The sequence below is a fragment of the Palaemon carinicauda genome, chromosome 11 (assembly GCF_036898095.1).
Source record: "Palaemon carinicauda isolate YSFRI2023 chromosome 11, ASM3689809v2, whole genome shotgun sequence".
Classification (NCBI taxonomy): Eukaryota; Metazoa; Arthropoda; class Malacostraca; order Decapoda; family Palaemonidae; genus Palaemon; species Palaemon carinicauda.
Window position 1 is genome coordinate 140,121,683 of NC_090735.1, and position 23,018 is coordinate 140,144,700.

General features: G+C 43.0%; 1 protein-coding gene across 6 annotated transcripts in view; it reads left to right on the plus strand.

Annotated features, from left to right (window-relative positions):
* Positions 1–23,018, plus strand: part of LOC137650247 (probable glutamate receptor) — a 220,340-nt gene that overhangs the window by 47,590 nt on the left and 149,732 nt on the right. For all 6 annotated transcript variants that reach the window (XR_011045945.1, XR_011045946.1, XM_068383527.1 and 3 more), the window contains 2 exons: positions 17,368–17,462; positions 18,756–18,925. Coding sequence is in view for 4 of the 6 variants with exons in the window: in XM_068383527.1 (XP_068239628.1) it covers positions 17,368–17,462; positions 18,756–18,925 (265 nt within the window). In the remaining 2 variants the exon portion in view is untranslated. The remainder of the gene's footprint in view (positions 1–17,367; positions 17,463–18,755; positions 18,926–23,018) is intronic.

Sequence of the window (23,018 nt, forward strand, 5' to 3'; positions counted from 1 at the left end):
AGCGATTGCTTTAAGGAACTGCATTCTTTCTGCTTGATTACATTTCTCCATCGTCTCATATTTCGACTAATATAAGCTAGTTTCGTTATATCAGTAAGTGCGCACTCATTTAAATTTCCTAGTTCTTCTGTTAGAATTGAACGAGAGGTTTGACTTGTGATTGTCCCTCCTTGATATTTGCAGTAGCAACATTTGCACTCACTTCAGCTGCAGTTGTGCTATGAATTTGTTTTCCAATATATATGAGCGCATGAAAATTAACATATGAGTGAAGCCATGCTTTGCAAGTCCGCCTTTCACAACGCCAATATATCTTCGTACCATAAGCATTTTCTTTATGCTATTGGTACACATAGTTTTCCTTTTCAACTAATTTCCTTTTTCCTTTCTCCGATTGTATGCAGTTGCAAGACTCCATTGGGTGAATGATGGTGTGAAACTAGAGTAAAAAGTCTGGAATAAAGAAACTAATAAAGTCGTTTTCTTTATATATTTTTTTTTAAACTAAGGGAATAACCAAAGTAATTGTTTAGTAATAAAATAGTTAGGTGGATTGTTTATATTATTTGTGAACAACTAGTGAATAACCAAACTAAGTAGTTAGGTATTGAGGTGATATTAAATGTAAATAGTTCATAATATGCAATATAAAAATATCATATTTTCCTGATTTTCAAAAACGACAAGCCTGGTACCGAATTGTCCTGGTACCGAATTGTCCTAGTACCGAATTGTCCGGGACCGAACTGTCCAGGACCGAACTGTCCAGGTCCGAATTGTCCAGGACCGAATTGTCCGGGACAGAATTGTCCAGGACCGAATTGTCCTAGCACCATATATATATATATATATATATATATATATATATATATATATATATATATATATATATATATATATATATATATATATATATATATATATATATATTGTGCATGTATGTATTATTGTTATTACTACATGTATGTACTATCGGAAACATTAAAAGACTACTACTGTATTCCCTTTTGCGTTTCTTTGGACCTGCTATCTATATACTGTAAAATGAAAGTAGTGTATCAAAAGGTTTTAACCCTCCTATTATTGACTTTGGTCTTTTCATCTACTATAGACAAAGTTCTTCTTCACTGTAAGTGGGACTGTGCTATTGGTTTACTTTGTTCCTACTTTTGTACAAACTCCTCGCTTACTCTCATTGTTTGGTACCATAGTTACCAATGCTGTAGGAAGTATGCTTATATCTATGGAGTTACAAGGTTAAAACTCATCTGGCCACAACTGAGAATGATAATTCTCTGGTACACTTCCATCAGGAAGACATGGTTTGAGCCCAGAAACAGATTTTGACATAGGGAAAATTTATTTTTGGATGAAATAGCCATTTCGTCCTGATGGTCCGCCCCTTACTTTTCCATCCCTTCCCATTTCTCAGTTTGGGACCTCGCGTCATGCGATGGCTGATCCTGGAATGGTTCAACGGGAATCGTGATAGTTGTAGCACATTGAGATCGGGAGTTGTAACGGCTCTCCTGCCCACGTATCCTACCCTCACCTTTCCTTCGAGACAAGGTTAACTCTATTAGGGGAAGGATAACCATGGCTTGTTATTAACACGTGCCTGATTTATACACGATATCTCTCGGGATATTCACTCCGTAGGTTATAAAATCTGTTGATACTTCTAAGGTAAATTTCTCTGGTATATCACTCGCAGAAATATCCCAGGTAGAAGCTGCCAATGAGGAACTTCCATCGTGACGACATGGCTATCTCATTCAAAAATAGATTTTTCCAGTGTCAAAATCCATTTTATATCTATATATATATATATATATATATATATATATATATATATATATATATATATATATATATATATATATATATATATATATACTGTATATATATATATATATATATATATATATATATATATATATATATATATATATATATATATATATATATATATATATATACAGTAGAAACTGTTTCGTATGTTAAAACTATCGTATGTTGGAGCAAATATTCCCATAAGAATACATGGTAATTTATTTAATTCGTTCCTCAGCCTAAAAACCCATAATAAATCCTTAATAAATGGCTACACATAATTACACATTACATTAATACAATACCTGTATAATAGATACATGTTACAAACCAAAATGATACAATAAGATTAGGAGGGCCCTGTCAAGGCCTGAATAGAGAACAAGGGTGGGTCCATCATGGCGACATGGCTATCTCACCCAAAAATAGATTTTTCGCTTCGCTCAAAATCCGATTTTTGGGCTCATGCCAGGTCGTCCTGATGAAAGTGTACCAGAGAATTAATGTATCGTGGATTTTTTCCCTTTTGTAGTGCCTTTCGACTTCTAGACAACATTCCTTTGGTCTGATGACCACAGAGACCTGTGACATTTCCATTACATGTCACTTCAGAGAAACATACACTATAATCCCGCTTCGTGCCCCCCCCCCCCCCGGCAGGGCAGAGTCCTAATGGACGTAAGGAAAATCTTAATGTTACTTGATAGAGGAACTCACCTAGCATCAGAGATACCTGCTCGTTCCAGGGCCAGCTAGAAGAAGGTAAGTACAACGTGTTGGAACAAATTACCTTAGTCTAGATGAGTTTGTATCAATTAGGAACAATAGTATAATCATTGTTCAGAGTATCAATCATATCATGAGGGAAGTAAAACTCTGAAACAGTATTTTATTTCCAAAATGAGGGCGAAATAAGATGCACGAGTAGAGCAAATTCTAATTTTATTTATAGTCAAAATAAGAATAAGCATACAGCAGGTAATAAAACGGATTTTGAGCGAAGCGAAAAATCTATTTTTGGGTGAGATGGCCATGACGTCCTAATGGAAGGTTCCTTTAGTAGCTTCCGAAGGGTATATATGACTACAGTGATATTCCCAGAGAATCAAACCAAAGGTTTCACAGAATTCTAACTTCTGGCGCGAGTACCTTTAAGATTACTCTCAAGGGTATCGTATATCATCAGGGGACGTATTCTTGACACGCCACATGGCAATCTGCACCCTGAATAGCCTTTACGCCTCTAGGCTGTAGGGGGAAAACGTGGCAGAATAGAAGGGTAACCACAACAAAGATTACCCTGGTTCCCCTACTACAATCATATCAAAACCGCGCCAACTCCCTCTGGCGGTCATTCCTTGTAGCAGTGAGCAAGATGCTGCAGATACAGTAGATCAGGGGGGGGGGGGGGGAAACCGTGAAGATCTTTTCATAGAAAAGAAGGGTGGGTCCATTAGGACGTCATGGCCATCTCACCCAAAAATAGATTTTTCGCTTCGCTCAAAATCCGTTTTTTGGGCTCAAGCCATGACGTCCTAATGGAAGCATACCAGAGAATTAATGTATCTGTGGTTTTGTGTTAGTGCCTTAACCTTGGGGCAATATTTCCACGGCCAAAAGGGCCAATTGAGACAAATGACGTTACCGTTATCCGTCATCATCACTAAGCATAACAATGTTAGTGCTTCCTGCCCCCTGCAGGGAAGAGTCATTTTTAGACGTAGGAAAGGGGCCTCAAGGTAGCATATATTGTATGAACAAACATAAGTATACACTGAGAATACAACCGGTCTCAAGGATTGTATATATTGCGGAACCAATATCAGTGTCCCCATCCATTGATTGTAAGCATACAATGATATGAGAAATACTTACATGAATAAGTTAAGGAACTCTGGTATTTTAAAACATGCAATTGTTGGGCGAATTAGGACGCAACTGCATTTTAATAGACATTTATTCCTAATAAATGACTACATGCTAAATGAATGTAGCATGATAAGGAAATTATACGAGAGACATACGCAGAAAATAATGTTCCCCTTTTGAAAGGGGGAAATGATGAGTGCCACTCTCAAACTGAAGAAAAGCTCTTTTAACAAGACTTTTCTTTATAATTTCTGTACATGAAATAGTCTAACAAGACTGTGTACTATGTACACACGGCACTAGTGGTATCCGTATAATTTCACACCTGAGATTCTGAACAGATTTAGTGTTACCTTGGCAACACTTATTCAAAGGGAGGTCACACGAAAGTTGCTGACCCCTTCTCCTTTTAATTGATAGTCCCAATCAATTTACTGTTCATCGCAGAGCTAGACGACAGGGTCCAAACAGCACCTGCCGCCACCACATATTGCTTCAATCCATAGATTTGCTTAGTATAGTGTCTGTAAGACGCATTGGACAACCTCAGACAGTAGGTGAACGAAGAGGCTGAATTCCACACACTGGAAGGTTCAGTGATGAAGCAACTTTCCTTGGATCTTTTATCTGCAGGAGTACTGTCAGGATCCACTCCGCGAAAAAGGTAGGTGAGCTTCGCCCTCAGTTGTAGTGCATAGTTTGATCCAAAGTTTTCTCCTGTAAAGAGCTGTTCCTCCTGAAGTCTGAAGTTCTATGAAGATAGACTTTAGACGCTCTAGCAGACCTAGAGAGACATCTTCCTTCAGAGGGCAGATTCTCCAGGAGCCCCACCTCTTAGTAGGTAGGACGTCTTTAATGAGAAAGGTTAGATCAGAAAGAGATGCAGTTCTCTCACTTAATGTGGCCCTCAGGATAGGACCACTATTACACTAACTCTAGTCCCAGAGGCTATAGCGAGCCGAAAAAATAACCTTTTAGGTTAGATGGTTGAGGGAACAATCCTCATTGTTCACAGGTGAGGCATAATGTAGGACCTTGTCCAAAGACCATTAGATGGGCTTTAGTGGCGTTGCGGGCCTAAGCCTGCACATGTTATCGGGAATTTATTAAAGATTCCAATCGTTAGATCCATTTAAAGGGCATATAGAAGAGGTCTAGTCGGGGCTGACTTGCACAGAGATAATGGTCCATGGATCCAAAGATCCCACCAAGTGACCTCTCTCGCAAAGTCGGCCATACCCTTGGTGCTTACTCAAGGGTTTATATGGAGACAAGGCCGAAGAACTAGCGTTCTCATAGTATTCAAGGATACACTGCCTCCTTCCTCAAAAGGCCAACGTGCTGTCGGCCACCAGACCCTGAATATTGGGGTGAACAGAGAAGGACAGGCAGAAGATCATGAGATTGTTTTCGGGCCCTTTTGCTTTACAAAACAATTTACTTTTCCAAGAAGACTCGTATTGTCTTCTCGTTGACTAGACTTGTATTCTTCTAGGAATTCTATTTTGCCCTTAAGATCCCAGTCTTTTTCCTAACCGTTAAGGGCAAGGAATTCGTAAAATGAAGGGATCAGGTGTACTGTGATAAATAGAAGGCAGAAAACTTCTGAACCTCCTGGATAATCCTAGGTGCATAACTAGGACTAGCCTCAGCCTCAGTTCCTTCATTACAGGGAACGGGATGTTCTTGGGCTTTCTGGGAGCCAATAGAGCCCCTCTTCCTTGGAAGGGTCTCAGCATGTAGAGGGCCTTCTGGAGGAAATTTTGATGAGCTGAATAGGAATTCTAAGTCCATCACTTCTAATGTAGAGACATGATGTCTGTTACCTCCATTAGAGGGTCCTCGTATGGGACTAAATAACGAGATAGTATCTTGATAACGCTCATGATGAAGAGAACGATCTGCAGCTCGGGGACTTGTCCCTTTCTGGGAGGGAATTGGTCTGCGTCCGTGTACCATTCCAACTCTATTGGGTGGAACCCAAGAAGAGCATCCGCTGTCACCTTGCGGATCATATATAAACGAGCTGCTGATAGGCGCCATTCCCTTAAGGAAGGGATGGCTAGCATTCCCTAATGAAATGAGACGTCCCTTATCCTCGACAGTTTTGACGCCTCATTATCGCTTCGATGCTCCAGATCAACCTGAGGAGGTCCGATCTGTGTGGAGAGTATTTATCCACCCATTACAGGGCTAAAATGGCCTACGGGTCCGTGGCCTTTGGTCATTGTAGGGTAAGCGGAGAGGGAATGACCATCATTGGTCCTATTAGATCTCTCCGAGCGTTTGATGCGTATCTTCTCCAGCTTCTTAGCGCATCTTATAGTTGTGCGAGTAGCACTGGGTCTGTCATCATCGTGAACTGGAGAGAGTTCGAAACTCCTCCCTGTTAGCGTTATGGAATCCTGACTGATTACCTTAGTCTCTTGACAGACCTTGCGATCTCCTTTTACATCCCCAGGGGAAAAGGGGGCGTTAGGGTGACTACAGGTTTCAATGATTTTTTAAAACATTGAAGCCCCTGAGTTGGAGAGAATCGAGAATCTATTATTTGCATCCTCAATGTTCCAGGGCCGGATCATCTCCATGGATGCTCATAGACAGTAATTTCGGGTGCTGCCCACCCCAGCCTGTCGTCCAGGGCCATCGTTGCCTGAACTCTTTCTAGGCTTGGTTTCGCTTGACTGTCTGCTAATTCCGTAAGGATCTTAGGACTGAAACTAGTCCGACGAGAATCTCGTCCAGGATATACGTTATCTTCCATAACTTGGATCCTAGGTAGGAGGGGAGGGGGTGACTGACTGGAAGTTGCTGATAGACATCTTCCAGGGCTGGCTAGATTGTCAACACCCCTTACTGAATAGGGTCCTTATGTTCAGAAGGATTATCATTCTGAACTTGCTGTTCTATTGGAACTTGTTGCGTGGCGCCAAGTCCAGAATGACTCAGAGATTTCTTGAGCCTTTCATGTGAACACTAAACTGCCTTCATTGGAAATCGATGGACTCTACTTTCCTCACCGCTAGTATGCTCTAAAGCTTTAAGGAATACTCTTCTAGGGGGAATTTGAATATAAGAAGAGTTGAGGAAAGGATGGTGGAGGTATGTCCATTTCCATTCTAGTCTCATCTTGGTCAGGCCTTGGACTTCAGTGATCAAAGGTCCGGCAATCCAGGAGGAACTTCCCTCCTACCAAAAGCGTCTGTTTGCTTCGGTTGATCCGAAGGTGTATAAATCTGACTGTCTGTGGAACAACGGTCATTGTAACTGTGGGATGCAGTTTTACATCCTAGGGAGAACTAAGAAACCCTTCCGTTCTCCTTTCAGGCTATACCTGACTGTTCACCTATATCAGCTTTTCAGTGTTTCACTGTAATAGAAGATTCCTTTCTATTGCATAAAGCTTAGGATAAGTACGCTCGAAAGAGGAGAGACACAGACGTGTAAATCCTTCCAGCCAACTGCTGCGGTCTTCCTAATTATTGATTCTAGGGCATCCCCTTTCAAGAAGAGGCCGATGGAAGATTCTAGTCCATAAGGCTAGAGTAGCGCCCTACATCCGGGGAATTAATAATGAGAATCAAGAGGCTGAAGAAGCATCAGCGTAAGGAAGAAGCTGGGGGGGGGGGGGTAAGTGGATCCCCCAAATCAGGTAGGTCTCAGCAAGGGGTTGTGCTTAGAAGCACAACGTACTGGAAAACCATTCTATTGTATGGTTATGTACCAAGGATTTCTGTCTGCGATATGGTCCTAAACTGCAGGTGTACAGGGTATTGTATACCCCTATACAACTGGCCTGTTACCATCAAGGCTAGTGCTTGGGGGTAAGTTAATTGGCACAGTACTTCAGTACCGATATGGCTAGCAGGTCTTCGATATATCAGTGATTTTTCGGCTGGCAGCGGGTCGCTGACAGACGTCACACCATCCTAGCCAGTATTCAATGTGACTGGGTAGTGGTGAAAACTATACGCATAGTCAGCGGATCTCTGAACCAGAGGAGACTTCTCGGGCTGTCGGCAGACCGCTGGGAATCGGCGGGCTGTCGATTGAAGGTATACCAACTCATCTATTGACTGGGTGGTGACCAAGGGCACACACTACCGGCTCTTGGCGGCGGAGTCAGATGTGACTGTGAAACAATGACTGCTGTCGTTGATTTCACTATAAGGTGTGGCTTGAATATGGAGTCTCTGCCCGGTGTTTGTCAGTCGGGGGTTCGAGTCCCGCTCAGACTCACCAATGCCGTTAGTGTCTGCAACCTCAACTTGAGAGGCAGGGTTGGGGGTTTAGACCTTAAAAACCTTTAAAAGGAGCAGTAAATCGGCATTTTTAGTAATGAGAAAGTGAAGTTTTCGGTCCAATTCCCGTAGAGTTCTTGCATTTTACGGGTTCGCAGTTGAACCGCATTTAAGAGATAACTTTCGAAATGAAACCAACCACAGTTCGACAGCTCTAGACTGCCGTCCTGCAGATTGGGGATTTTGGAAATAATATTGCTGGGGGAACCTGCATATATCATGTCCGTGAAAATACTCATCTTTATAACTGCAGAAAACTGCAATGCATCATCGGGTGTCCCTCCTGTAAGGAAGGGAGAACAGAAATGAGTATTCAATTGATTATTGTATCGATAAACAATTTGCAAAATTGTCTTTTGACAAAATAGCTTAGGACAGAAAGCTAAAAGAGATAGTTGGAGACACATACCCGTGTATCCCTTGTGAGCCAATGCTGTTAGTTCTCCTCAGTCTTAAGGAAATTCCTCCAACCGGGGAATTCCCTGAAGAAAAGGGGGCTCGAACACCTAGGTGTAAGGAAGTGTACATGCACTGTCCCCTTCTATGCTTAACGCTGTGAGGTAAGGAGGATTGATACACAATCAGAGTATCGAAGGAATGTCACTCTTTCGAAATAGGAGCGGTAACAACAGTAGCTCGCATCCAAGATATGTTGATTAGAAATTAAAAGACATATATTTGTCTATCCCAACCCATCTATTCGCTGCAACCTCCCTTACAATATTAAATCAGGAAGTTTCCTGAACAAGGAAACTCAGGGATAAGGGCTCTCCCCTTTAGGGGTTAGAGGCGTCACACCACCGGCCCTTTACGAAATTTAATATTGCAGGGTAAATAGAAACTGATTTCAAATCAGAATATTGATGAAATATTATTCCATCAATATAGAATTGGGTTCAGCAAATATCTAGATAGGGACACCCAATATATATTGGAAATAACTACTAGTATAATCTATACGTTAGTTATCCATCTGCCGTATTTACTATACCGCAAATATACTGACTACCTGTATAGACCGATACCGTATTTCAGCCGGCAGAAAATAAAAGACATATACTTATGCATCCCAACCAATCTATTTGCTGTGACCTCCCGTACAATATTAAATCAGGGAGTTTCTTGATCAGGGAAACTCAGGGATAAGGGCTCTCCCCTATAGGGGTTAGAGGTGTCACACCACCAGCCCTTTACGAAATTCAATATTGCAGGGTAAATGGAAACTGATTTCAAATCAGAATATTGATGAAATATTAATCCATCAATATAGAATTGGGTTCAGCAAATATCTGGGCAGGGATACCCAAGATATATTGGAAATAACTACTAGTATAATATATACGATAGTAATTCATCTGCTGTATATACTATACTGCAATTATACTGATTACCTGTATAGACATATACTGTAGTTCAGCCGGCTTATTGCCGGATTAGCTAGCTATTGTCGGAGCATCTAGCAAGCTAGAAAGGAGAGAGAGAGAGAGAGAGAGAGAGAGAGAGAGAGAGAGAGAGAGAGAGAGAGAGAGAGAGAGAGAGAGAGAAAGCATGGAGTGAAGGCTCTCTATTACTGTATATGTATACAGTAGTAAAGGATGTAAAAGTCTAATTTTACTGCCTTTCTCTGAAAAGAAGGTTCACTTCCATTTAGCCATAGTACTATTGCCGGCTTACTATTGTAGGCCAGCCTTCGGCAGCACGAGTACAGTCGGCATACTACCTACTGAGTCAGTATCTATCTGTGCCGGTCTACTGCCGGCCAGAACAATACGCCGACAACAGAAACTGTGGCTAGCAGTTCAAGGGAGAACTGGAGAACCTTGGTGACAAAAGGGGCCTCCCATCCACAGCCGCCAAAGCCGCTGGAAGTCGGCAGTCGCCGACAGCCGTCTTGGCCGTTGGCAGTCGGCAGTCTCCGACAGCTGATGACTGAGGAGGGGGGGGGGGGGTTCTGGGCGGCCCCGGCAACCCACCTGCAATGGTAAGGTTGTAGGACTCCAGCACAGAAAAGACAATGGCTCGGCCATCGTTAAAGAACAGAGAGGGGAGAGGAAAGGGTCCTATATGAGGTATAGGAGGTCCGGCAATGTCGCCGGATCTACACACCTTGAAGAAACTCTGTTTCAGTACCGGCACGACCACAAGTGGCAGGAGAATCATTTATTCTCCAGCTTAGGAGGTGCTAATACAGTTAAGGGGACGGCAGCTCATGCCGTTCCTCTCAACAAGGGAGAAACAGAGTTCCAATGCCGGCGCCATCCTAAGCCACAAGAGTATACAACTCTATAGCCTAGGGTCGGCGAGCATAGGACTAGTCTACTAGACCACAGGGAGAAGGTGGCGGTAACATTCGACCACTTCAGGTGTAGTCTAGGGAGGGCTAGCCTCCTATGCCGGTAGTTCCGACGGCAAGGGAATGCAATCACCCCGCCGACCGACTGCCGACAAAGACTAAATACTCTGAGGTTCTGATCGAATCCCAAAATTTGCCGACGGCCGTTAAGGGATGAGACAGAAAACTCTAGGCTAGTCATGCCTGAATTCGAATTCAAGGCCGACGCAGAGAGTTGTAGCCTAAGGCTACTCTCAGAGGGAAGAGAGATTACCCATAAATCTCTAATGAAATTGATGATGGTTAATATAATTCCAGGAGATATTGATCTCCAGGAATGATAACCAAAACACAAGGGTAACCGGGGAAATGACGAAAGTATATGTTGTCTAGGTTATGTTACCCAGACATGACGAGATTTCGGTTACCTAAATCACCAAAACTCTGACATATACGATCGCCACGGAAAGGGAAAAATATGCTTATAGATATCTTTACAATATATAATGCCTAAATAGCTTTCATAACAATGAATAAGCTATTTACACCGGAATATCGTTCTGCTAACTAAATAGCACAAGTACCAAGAACGACAGCGCCATGGCGACACCGGCGATCGGTGAAGATCCACACACAAGAAATACACAATTTCATTGCAAAGCTGGAACTAAATTACATATTGTAAAGAATCAGTACTCAACTTTCTAGATGGAGAAAGAAGCCGTAGAAGCATAAAGATTCCAGAAATCGATCGGAAATGTCAGATTGACAGGGAACACCACCGTAGCGAGTCGCTACAGATAAAGGAATGACTGCCAGAGGAAGTTGGCGCGGTTTTGATACGATTGTAGTAGGGGAACCAGGGTAATCTTTGTTGCGGTTACCCTTCTATTCTGCCACGTTTTCCCCCTACAGCCTAGAGGCGTAAAGGCTATTCGGGGTGCAGATTGCCATGTGGCGTGTCAAGAATATGTCCCCTGATGATATACGATACCCTTGAGAGTAATCTTAAAGGTACTCGCGCCAGAAGTTAGAATTCTGTGAAACCTTTGGTTTGATTCTCTGGGAATATCACTGTAGTCATATATACCCTTCGGAAGCTACTAAAGGAACCTTCCATTAGGACGTCATGGCTTGAGCCCAAAAGTATATATTGTAATGGAATGCAATTAGTAACATAGGCTTAAGACATTAAATGAAAAATGGGTGTGGAATCTGAAAAGGAAAATCTTACCATTACAGACATTAGTTCTGTAGGAACTATAAAGTCTTTCTAGAATGTCTTATATACACTTCATGTTAAGAACATGTGGCACACGTGTTTTAGTCTATGTGACTTCACCTTTGTATAAGAACAGTCCGTACGGCCAAATTAGCGTGCACGACCGATTTGGCGCGCCCGACCGTCTTGGCATGCCCAAGCAAAATGGCGATCATGGCGCGCGGGTTCATCCTTTGGCGCGGCATATGCGCGAACATCCTGTTGCTCGCCATGCGCTCGAACATCCTGTGGCACGCCATGCGCGCGAACAACACACTGCACGCAAGCAACCTTATGCGTGTCAGGTGCTCGGAAAACCTCATGCGCTCCACGAGCGCGAAAAAGGTGCGCGCACGAGCGCGAAAAAGGTGCGCGCACGAGTGCGAAAAAGGTGAGCGCACGAGCGCGAAAAAGGTGCGCGCACGAGCGCGAAAAAGGTGCGCGCACGAGCGCGAAAAAGGTGCGCGCACGAGCGCGAAAAAGGTGCGCGCACGAGCGCGAAAAAGGTGCGCGCACGAGCGCGAAAAAGGTGCGCGCACGAGCGCGAAAAAGGTGCGCGCACGAGCGCGAAAAAGGTGCGCGCACGAGCGTGAAAAAGGTGCGCGCACGAGCGCGAAAAAGGTGCGCGCACGAGCGCGAAAAAGGTGCGCGCACGAGCGCGATAAAGGTGCTCGCACGAGCTCCCTTCCGCTTACCAACAGTTCGGCGCAAGAGTGCACGACTAAATTGGCTCGCGTGCACGACCATTTTGGCGCACACTATCGGATAGGAGCGCACGACCATATTGGCGCGTGCACACGAGCGGATTAGAGCGTACAACAATATTGGCGCGCACGACCATATTGGCTCACACGCACGACCAACTTGGAGCGCATGCAATCGGTTGAAGTGCAGGAATAACTCTTATGACCCTTCGGGGTCTCACAACGCAGTTCACGCTGAACCTTTGGGTTCTCGTGACCATAGCCATACTTATATGACAGAGTTTTTCGGACTCTCGTTGCGCGAAGTGTTCATGAGTGCACAAGAGGTTTACTCTCATGGCAGAGTTTTCGAACTCTCGTCCCATGAATTGTTCGCACGCGCCTATTGTCATCAAGAATTTTACTCTGATGACAGAGGGATGCCTTCTGCCTAAGGGTTTACGAATCTCTACAGGTAACTATGACACAGTTCCTTTGGGTCCTGGTCACGTAACACGATTCCTGGAATTCCATCAGGAATCAGCGACAGAGTTCCTGTGGGTTTTCAGCACAACATTCCTTAAGATCGTGAGAAAGGAATTTACAAATAGATTCTGAACCCCTAGGTTCTCATCCAAATGTCTCTGTCTCCACGATTCAGAGTTTTCTGAAAACTCTATGGTCGACCCCCCCCCCTCTCTACGGGATGGGTCTTCCAAAGGTGTGACTTTATACGTCACTCTACACTCCCAGCTGATTACTATATCAGCTAGTCTGATTTTGCCAGCTCCGATCCTTTAGTTTTCGAACGAACCACCGTCATCTTTCCCCCACCTTCCCAATTTGAGTAGTTTGGTTAGCAGATGGAAATGAGCGGGGAATGAAAAATTCTTTACATTGCAGTTCATATCCCCTGGCAGGCCTTGCCTGATTTAGACGGTAGTTTTCTCACTTTCGAGAAAGCGTTCGATGGCAACCCCTTTAGGTAAGCGGTCGATGGCAATTATGTCTGCCTTCTTGAAGCAAACCCCCACATACGATATTTCACCCTTTTTGGAAGACACGTTCTTGAGAAGTTTTTACAAAACTTCATGAAGACCGTAATCCTTCCCGGAGCAGGCACTCTAGCCTAGACAAAACCGCAAGGTTATTGTCTTAAACTTGGTTCTACCGTTTGATGAAGGCAGCCTCCCCGTCACTATACCGTGGGTATAACGACTTGCCTTTTTACACGATAGTCTTCCGAGACTTTTTATTCTATCCTTACAGGGTTATTGTTTCGAACAATTATTCCCGAAGGAACATTGTTAGCTAATGTTAAAGAAAAATAGCAACAGCGTGGGCATCTTTTCATTACGTTACGAACGTTTCAAACCCCGCCCACGGGTAATCAGACATCCGTTTCTGTGTAATGAACCCTGGCTAGCCCCTCACATAAAGAGGATGGGTAAACCAAAGGGGAAATAATCGCCTCTATAACTGTATATTTTGTTTGAGAACATGTTCCCTCTTATTAAAGAAAATATTACAGTTAGTCAACGATCAAAATTCTTTCGGCAATAATGTTGCGATTCGTCGCATATACATTATTCCCGCAACCGGATTCGTTGCAAACGTTTCCTGGAGGCAGAGAATACGCATGCTCTAGCGCAAATGGACAAGTGCATATATGCGTGCAAGTGATCTTTCTGCCAATAAGGGCTATATACATCTTCCAATTAGAACTCCGTTCTATTAAGTTGTATATTTATATCCCTTACTGAAACCAGGTTATTCAGTACATTACTTGGCTACTTTCCTGTAACCAGACATACGGCATTTACGTAATGCCTCCTTATAGGCATTTTTTCCTTTCCCCCGATCGGAAGTCTTAGTCTCCTACAAAGGCTTTGGCTGGAAACTTCTCATAAGCATATCTGTTCCTTAGTAGGGAACATCTAATATAAATGCTAGTTTACCGATTGGAGACAGAGAAGTACAAACTTTTTTTGTCCTTAGAACGGGAAACCTCCGTTACGAACGTTTCCAACGTTCTCCAAATGAGTTCCGGACACGACTTTTAAGTCGAACTACGCATGTATGCTTGTCATGCGCACAGTTTGGTATTACCACTCCGTAGTAGACTTATGCTCTTTACCCACCCAACAATAGATTGAAGATACGTCTCAATCCCCTCTTGGGTTTGGTTGGATGCGTTCGGTGATTACCGTACAGTCTCTTGTCCGGAAAGCAATCTCTATGGAGATTCGCTATTATAACATAAGCTGTACTGATTAACTGGTTTACTGTTTGGTATCGGTCTTATTCGGCCAACCACACTGGATTAGTGGCAGTTGGAGGGAGAACAGGCTATTCCTCTTCATTGCCAGAACGTGCAATTAGTTACACGTCTCGACATCATCTTGAGGTGTGTTTACTGCTATGCACTCCCCCACCTCACCGCTGGACAATCCACGGATGATGGGTGGCAGACGAGAGTTTCTGCAAAGAGGCCTGTCTTCTCGTCTTCCCTCTGAACCTGATGCTCTCTATAATGCATCAAAAGAGAGGGGGGGGGGGTGTGCATATGCCATACCATTCCATTCTCGTCTGTTGGCCCAATTCAGAAAGGTACCAGCATTCACCTCTCTGAGAGAACTATCTAGCAGTACGAAGCCTCAGATGGACAGAGGACAACTAGTTGCCCCCATCTGCTCGCATCATTCCTGGTATAGGAATGTGCTTGCAAAACCACCCAAATAGTGGGCTCCTAGTGTCTTGGAATCATCTTGTATCCAATAAAGTCTTAAGTTTGTGGGGTCCCCAACTGTGGTTATGCTCGCAGCGGCCCTGATCTTCAGGCTCCCACTCGAACGTTCCCCAGGCCCTCAAACAAGATGTATTCCAAAATCGATGGAGTGGCCTAGAGGTGTACCTTGTTTTTCCCCCCATTTGGTCTGGTGAAAAAGTCCTCAGCCAAGTCAGGATAAGCAGGATCTTATCAACGACTCCAATAGCTTCGCTATGGCCTCCCGCATAAGGGTTCCCAGACCTTCTGCAGCCCCTGACGAAGCTCCAATAGCTAAGCTATGGCAACCCGCAGAATGGTTCCCGGACCTTCTACGGCTCCTGACGGAGTTCCGAGGGATCTTCCTCCACGGCACAATCTTCCAAGCAGCCACATGCTAATGCTTTCCTAAGCTGTAGCTTTGCTTGGACTTCTCGCCTGGGACGATCCTACACCACCCTTCTCAGAGAGGCCTTTCGCAACAGGTTACGGAAAAGATGTCTAGGCACCTCAGACACTTTTCAGCGTCGGTCTTCCAGGCGAAGTGTTCGGTCCTTTTGTGACTGATGTCGTGGAAGGGGATTCTCTCCCATCGGTGCCTTTACTTATGCAAGTTTGAGATAACTTGTCCCCCGTCTGATCTCAACCTCCTCCTGGGAACGCGGTTCGGGTCCTTCAATCTCTGAAGACCCCTCTCTACGAACCTTAGGCCCAGCAGCAGATCACTTCCTTACGGAAGACGCCCTTTCTACTCACTTGGGCTTTTGACCAAGAGAGCTAGTGTGTTGTATGATCCAACCTCTGATGTCTCCTACCCTAGGAGACGGGGAGAAGTTATCCTCAGCAGCGTCCTTGAGTGGATTGCCAAGACTCAAATCCGAGTGTGCTGTACCCTAGGTGCAGCCCATTTCGAATAAAGAGTCTTCGTTTGGTAACCGGAAACCCATCAACTGGGGTTTTACCTAGTGAGGAGTCTGTAGGGTTACCTTAAAAAAACGATACCAGCTGGCCCCCATGTGTCGGCACTGTTGACCAGCACGGGGAAGGTCAAGAGGAGGACCTCAAGGATTTCCTTCCCCTCTGGGATCGGAAGGCAATTGTGGTTACTCTTAATCTAGACTCTCCTCCATCCTAAGACCCAGAGCTCGTAACGTTACTGGTGTTGCTACATCCCTGGCGTTCAAGAAACTACTCTGTGGTGCAGATACTTTAAGTGGGCATGTGGAAGCGTCAATCGGCCTTCACGGCCCACTACCTGCAAAGACGTAACGCACAAGAACATGGAGACCTTTTCCATTGGTCCTGTGGTGGTCGCACAGCAAATGGTCTAAACACCTCAGGCTCCTTGATGGACAAGTAGCAGAGGGTTGAGGGCTGAGGCTACCCGGATTAGTCTGGGGTGAATGAGTAAGAATGCCTGGCTCCTTTCTTCCTTTCACCTTCTCCCCTCTGGGGAAAACAGCTCCGCAAGCCTCAGCATAGCTGACCTCACCTCGCTGCAGGTAAGACCCATTTCCCTAGTGCCTCCTAAGTATAGAAGAATACTTTATGTCCCCAATACCTTTTAGAGGGAGGGTATTGGGTAAGTCTTTAAGAACAATAGGTTCTGTACTCGAGTTCCTATGTTACAGACAAGCCACACTGTTAGTTCCACTCACACACAAGCTTCTGCAGGCCGCTATCAGTGCATTACCTCATATCGGCACTTGATTTTAGTGAGGGTAGGGTCCCTTCTACTTTAGATCGCAGATCCAAATAGAGAGGACCCCGGGTCATGACCAAGGCCAGTTGGTGAGGACTTCCTCCCTCCTAAGAGTAAGTCACTCTATTATAAATAGCGAAGGTTTGTATATGTGTCGGAACAAATAACAAATTTGGAAATAATTTGTATTTTTCCTAACATACAAACCTGGAGCTATTTATACAAATTGGCCCGCCACCCTGTCCCCCGAGAAGTCCTGCCATAAAGCACTAAAATTATCATGGCTCGTCTTTCAGCTGCGTCGGAAGTAATCCCCTATTATAAATAGCTCCAGGTTTGTATGTTAGGAAAAATACAAATTATTTGCAAATTTGTTATTTTTTTAAAGATGCCTAACTATTTGTTCAAGAATTAGTTATCCTTAACTCTTTTGATATTGAAGGATAAATAAAAATACAGTAGGTCTATTTGAAATTAAAGTTCTGATAGTCTTGAGAACCTTGCAGAACTGATGTAACTATAGCAATCTTTCAAATTTACGAAATTTAAACTTGATTTTCTGAAGGTTCTTTACATAAATTCATCTACATTTAATTGATTTTTCTTAATCATTACTCAGGAACCTTTCCGCAAACGACGTGATGTTATTGATAAGGACCGTAGTGAAGAATAACAACGGAAGTGTGACCCTTTCATATGGCCAGGAATATGAAGGTAAAATAACACCATTTTACTCAATGTTATGGTCGGCTATATAAAAATGTAGATTATGTAAAATATACTTCAATATGTTATCGCCTTTATAATTGATTCAACAGAGAAAATAGCATAACAGTAACAGTGAAAGAAAATAATATCCAGAAATCCTAACACTAACTATTTTTATAAATAATGATAGTATTTACAATATTTTACAAGATTCATAAGATACCCAGTTCACGTATCCATAATAATTTATACAAATAGAGCTTAATACAGGACTGTGGTATTATAAATCTTTTTTATTTTGACTCAGATGAAGTTATGAACAATGATTTACAGAGGTCAATAATAAATTTTCTAGAACTCCGATTCAAATGTAACTGATGATAATCAGGAACACAGCATCTGATGATAATTGATCTTGCAAGAATTTCGTGTCTTCTTAATTCTAGCAGTGTTGTAGAAGAAATTAAAATGCTGGGTCCCGACAGTTGTCATAAAAATGTCTCCACAAAAGCAGTCTTAACCTAACGATGGCTGAAAATAGTCTCTCCCTTCAATCTACCATGGACGTTTTCTCGAAAGTTCATGGCTAAACTAAATCACGTAATACACATGTCTGGGAGTGCAGAATAAACTACGAGAAAGTACCAGAAGCTTGGGTTCTAGAATACAGTGACATATTTTGAGTTGCAAATCATTACAATTTTTTCATCTTAACATTAACATTTATTATGAAGAAATAAACTTTCTCACAGGTCCTATAACATAATACAGTATACATAAATTTAATCTACGTACAAGACTCAAAATGCGGCTAAATGATTACTTGGTTTACATTTGGTATATAAGCTTTGGATTATAAGGTAAAACTAACAATGAGTTTGTTTAAGTCAGTTTTATAAGGACTAACTGACAGAAGATCCTCCCATTCCCCAAACTGTTCAAAAGTATGCACATGATGTCCTACAGAGAATGACAGTTTCTTTTATTAAGAGACAAGAGGAATCTTATCTTCATAGTTATGTTAAGTAGAGGTTAATTGATATTTTAATTTACAGAAATTAGAAATGATGAAGTTAATTAACACTGTAGCCATTCATGGAAATTAGAACAACCTTGATTTCATAAAATTAGTTTACTAGAAGAGCCTTGTTTAACGTCCTCTTTAACATACACATAATGAGTCAGTAATGCAGTCACGAATTGTGTGCTAAAGTCTTATGGAGTTTTTTATTAAATTTTTTTTTTTTTTTTTTTTTTTTTTTTTTTTTTTTTTTTTTTTTTTTTTTTTTTTTTTTACAGATGTAGTAAACAAGTCAACTATACTTGTAGTTGAGGAGTTCATTGTTTTAATGAACTTGAAGAATGACGGAAAGATGGGGACCTTTCGTCAAATTTTGTCTTTGTCGGAGAGGAACAACTTTCTGCTGCTTTTGGACACACCAGCCAATATTGTCAGCCTTTTTCAGATGGTGAGAAGTGTTATGAGGTTCTAAGGAAGGCCACAGAATAGGGCTTTATTCTAATAGATTAATGATTATGCAATGCAAATAATTTTAGTTGTCACTTAATGTCTGGTTGAAAGAGGAATGAAAGGTGGAAAGAATTGGGGAAACAGAAAAAAGTTAATGAATTCATAGACAGATGGTGTATTGAAAGAAATAAAGGAGTTAATGTGATTAATATTGATCTTCATCGTACAAATGCGTGATTGAAACCACGTAAAGTGGAGGAAGAAGAGGCCCTTAAGCCTTTAGTTACAAAAATTACAGAAGATTAGGGAATCTTAATATCATGTTTGTTCCGACACCTAATACAAAACCCTTTGCTCTTTACTGTAGATATATATTTTAGCAAAAGCTGAAAACTAACTATAAACTAGCCACACAAGTACACCAGTGAAATGATGTCACTTTTTATTTTGGCTTGGTGGAGAGCATACGTACAGTTTATCTCTTCTGTTAATCCTATCATTCCTTTAGAAAAAAATGTCTGTAATTCTGTTTTGCATTCTCTTTTCAGGTTTGCTTGCATATTGTGAGGGTCCCTTATGATGCAGATTTGTCTTTGTATTTTTCCTAATGTGCTTTGGTTACTCAGGAATTCTATCCTCACCAACCTGTGTCCAAATAATCTTACCTCCTTGGTAGCTCGCCTTCTTGATCCTTTTACTACCTTGCTGGCTCGCCTTCTTGATTCTTTTACTGCCTTGGTATTCCCCTATAGCATGCGTGTTTGCCATTACTCGATGGTATGCTTGCCTTTAAAACTGTCAACACTCGCTTACGAGCACCACAGAACATCTGGTTGTCCTCGCCCTTTATTGGGTACGCTCAGAAGGGATCATAAGCATACTCACTCGCGCAGCAGCCCAGCGGGTGCTCCTCTTTGTTCAAAGAATGCTCCATGGTTCCTGGACTTAGTCAAGGCAGTGCAGAAGGCCATTTCTAGACCTGCCCTACACCACTTATCTTTCCTACAGCGGGTACTCCTCTTATTTCTCTCGAGACATCAGAATCCTCTGTGAGGAGCAGTCCAGCCTCAGACCCTAGACGAAGTAGCACTATCGCGAGGCAGGCTCTTCCTTAGACTGCTCCTCACCCTCCTCCTCCTCGACAGTGGTCTTCCATGGACTCTAAGGCTTCTAACACCAGCTTAGATCCTGATGAGGAGAGATTGGGTATCATCCCAATAGAGCCCCAAAAGAAGAGAAGAGGGCAATGGCAACCAGCTCCTCCCCTAGTGGGCAATTTGCACCTGAGGATGTTCAAGATCTTCGAGAAAGATCTCGGTCACGGACAACTATAGGCTTTCGCCAATAAAGAGCAGCCAACCCGGATCTTCCGCTCCTTCCTCGGAGGCAGCAGTTCCTCCTCCCGTACCTCCAAAGATTTCGCGACCTAAGGAGGGTATGAGGAATGATTTTGTTTGCTCTCCTTGCGGCTTTTACAGTCCAGCCCTAGAGAGGAATTATGCAAAGATCCTTTCGAAGAAATGAACCTAAAAAACCCAGGACCCAGATCCTCGGAAGGGCATTCCTGATTCGGTGTAGGCCTCAATAAGACCAGAGGAGCTAGGTATACCTGCCAGGTCTCACAACCATTTTAGGGATTTACCTGATGTATTTGACCCACCCCAGGCTCCTATGGGTGTGAGCTCGGGAGTGGATTATCCATTCAATTACAGCTCAGACCCATTCCGAAGGTATGCGGCCTGTGTCCGCCAGTCTCAAGATCTCGCCCTTGGAGCAAGAGGAGTAAGATCAAGTCTTCTTGCAGGTCTTATCCTGTACTATATAAGGAAGATCAACTCCTCAGGTGACGCTTCTGGACATCTGCTGTGATACCCCCAGAACACCAAGACTAGGGTAGCCTTGCCCTGGTCTAGGGGAGTTGAGGGTGCCAGAAGTAGACCTTTGCTCAGGTATTTGGAGAGTCCCAGTCCCACAGAGCAGTAAACTCATCTCGTCTGCTATTTCTGCCGTATGTGCGACAGAGGAAGTATTACAAGATAATAAGCGATTATCCTTTTCTGCTATTAGACCCAGCTATTCTGGCGCTTATGTAGAATACAACCCTCAAGGAACTAGCAGCGTTACAGGTAAACTTCTCAACGGGGATGCTACAAACATGGAATGGGTTGTAAAGTGTTCAATGCAAGCTGCTTCATGGTTGAACTGCTGGTTGGACTCGGTAGGGTTCCTCTTCAGAGATAAAGACTTCTTCTTGGAGCAAATAAGAGAAGCTATGTCTGTCTTTTTGCTCTTGTGGGCCAGGACTGTAGAATTCTAAACCCACAATATAGTCTGCTAGTGGGTCAACTGAATTTTGAGACTGTGACTCTGTTTTCTCCTTTGGCAGCTGAAAACTTTTTTTTCTCAGCATTGCTACCCTCCGAACCTTCAGATTTTGATAGGGCCAGAGCCGAAGAGAGACCTAGGGTGGTGGGTGTTAGATACCAACTTCCTCCCCAGGATTTATTGTTTTTCACAGATGCAGCACACGGCATCTAGACTGTGGTCCAAGTTTGAGTGATGATACCGCATAAACCTCCTGGAAATGAAAGCAACCTTTCTGACTCAAGCAATTCCAACAGCTCCTTTCAGGGCATTCTGTGGTGCTGATGAGCGATACACCTGCGTACATAAACAAACAAGGAGGTACCTTTTCACAGCAACTATGCCTTCTAACTGTAGAAATCTTAAGATGGATGTAAGACAACTCAGTAGCTCTATCAGCCCATTTTATCCTGGGCAAGAAAAACATTCTTGTGGGCAAAAAACAATAGGACTCGGATAGTCGACTCAATGTTCTTTGAATCATGAGATAGCCAACATAGTCTTGACTGTAGGAATCGCTGACAGTAGACCTGTTCACGACGTCCTTCAACAGGAAGCTTCTGGTGTACTGTTTGGCAGTACCAGATCCTCAGGCATTTTGGCAAGTAGCAAGTGCCTTTCAACATCCATGGGACAATCAAGACGTCTTTGTATTCCCCCTTCTGCCTTGTAAGGAGACTTCTGAACAAACGATCTATAGATCTTTTGATGACCTTCAAAGCTCCAATGTCTGAGGATTGATCACTCTTAGGATTATCCTAATACTTTAGAGTAACACGGAAAGGGTAAAGTGATAGCTGGTTATTCTCCTCCCAAGCTCTTTCTGCCTACATTAGAGGGCGTGTCGGCTATGACAGTTGGCTTTACCGTCTCCCATAAGCATTGACTACCTGCGCCACCTCCACCCATTTAACCTCCTTGATCCCAGTGATAGCAGAGTTCTTGTTATACCTTTGGAAGGAAAAACTCTGCTTGGTCTCAGCGGTGAAAGGTTACCGCTTGGCCTTGAGCCTTGCCTTTACACTGAATGGAGTTAACTTTTCCTCCTCTACGGAATTGGTTGTACGGAATTTTAAGCATACCTGCTCTCAGTCGGAAGTCAGACCACCTCCTTGTAATATATTTTTTGTACTACGATCCCTAAAAGGAGCACCTTACAAAACATTGTGTCAGTCATGAGACAGCTTCTTTCACTGGCTTCTGTTAAGAGAGTCAGTGAGTTACATGGTCTATCCTACGATACAATGAATTATGGTTTGTGTGAAAAAAAAGCTTTATGGTTTGCGTTACGGAAAAATACATGTCATTTTAAAAACTGTCATGTTAATTCATTGAAAATTGTAATATTTTTGTTAACTCTCAAGTGCCCCCCCCCCCCAAATATGACTTGATCTGTTATTGTTTCTTTTAACAGGTAATGGCAGTAATACCCTACACGTAGTAGGGAGTCAAGTAGAGGTACGATAGAATAGCTGTCACAAGAATTAGGATACGGGAGTAATATTTCATAATCCTGCACCTGTTTATGTCGCTGGTCAGACTATAACTGGTTTTGTCCAAGTAATATGGTTAAACCCTAATTCGCTTGAGAGTAGCAGTGTCATGAACACAATGTCGGTTTATGTGTTGGGATTTCTTGTAAGGTGGTGAAGACTGTCAAAAGCAGGTTTACTTGGATAAATTATCTGACTTGATGAAATATGGAGAACCTGTTAAAGATAGGCAGC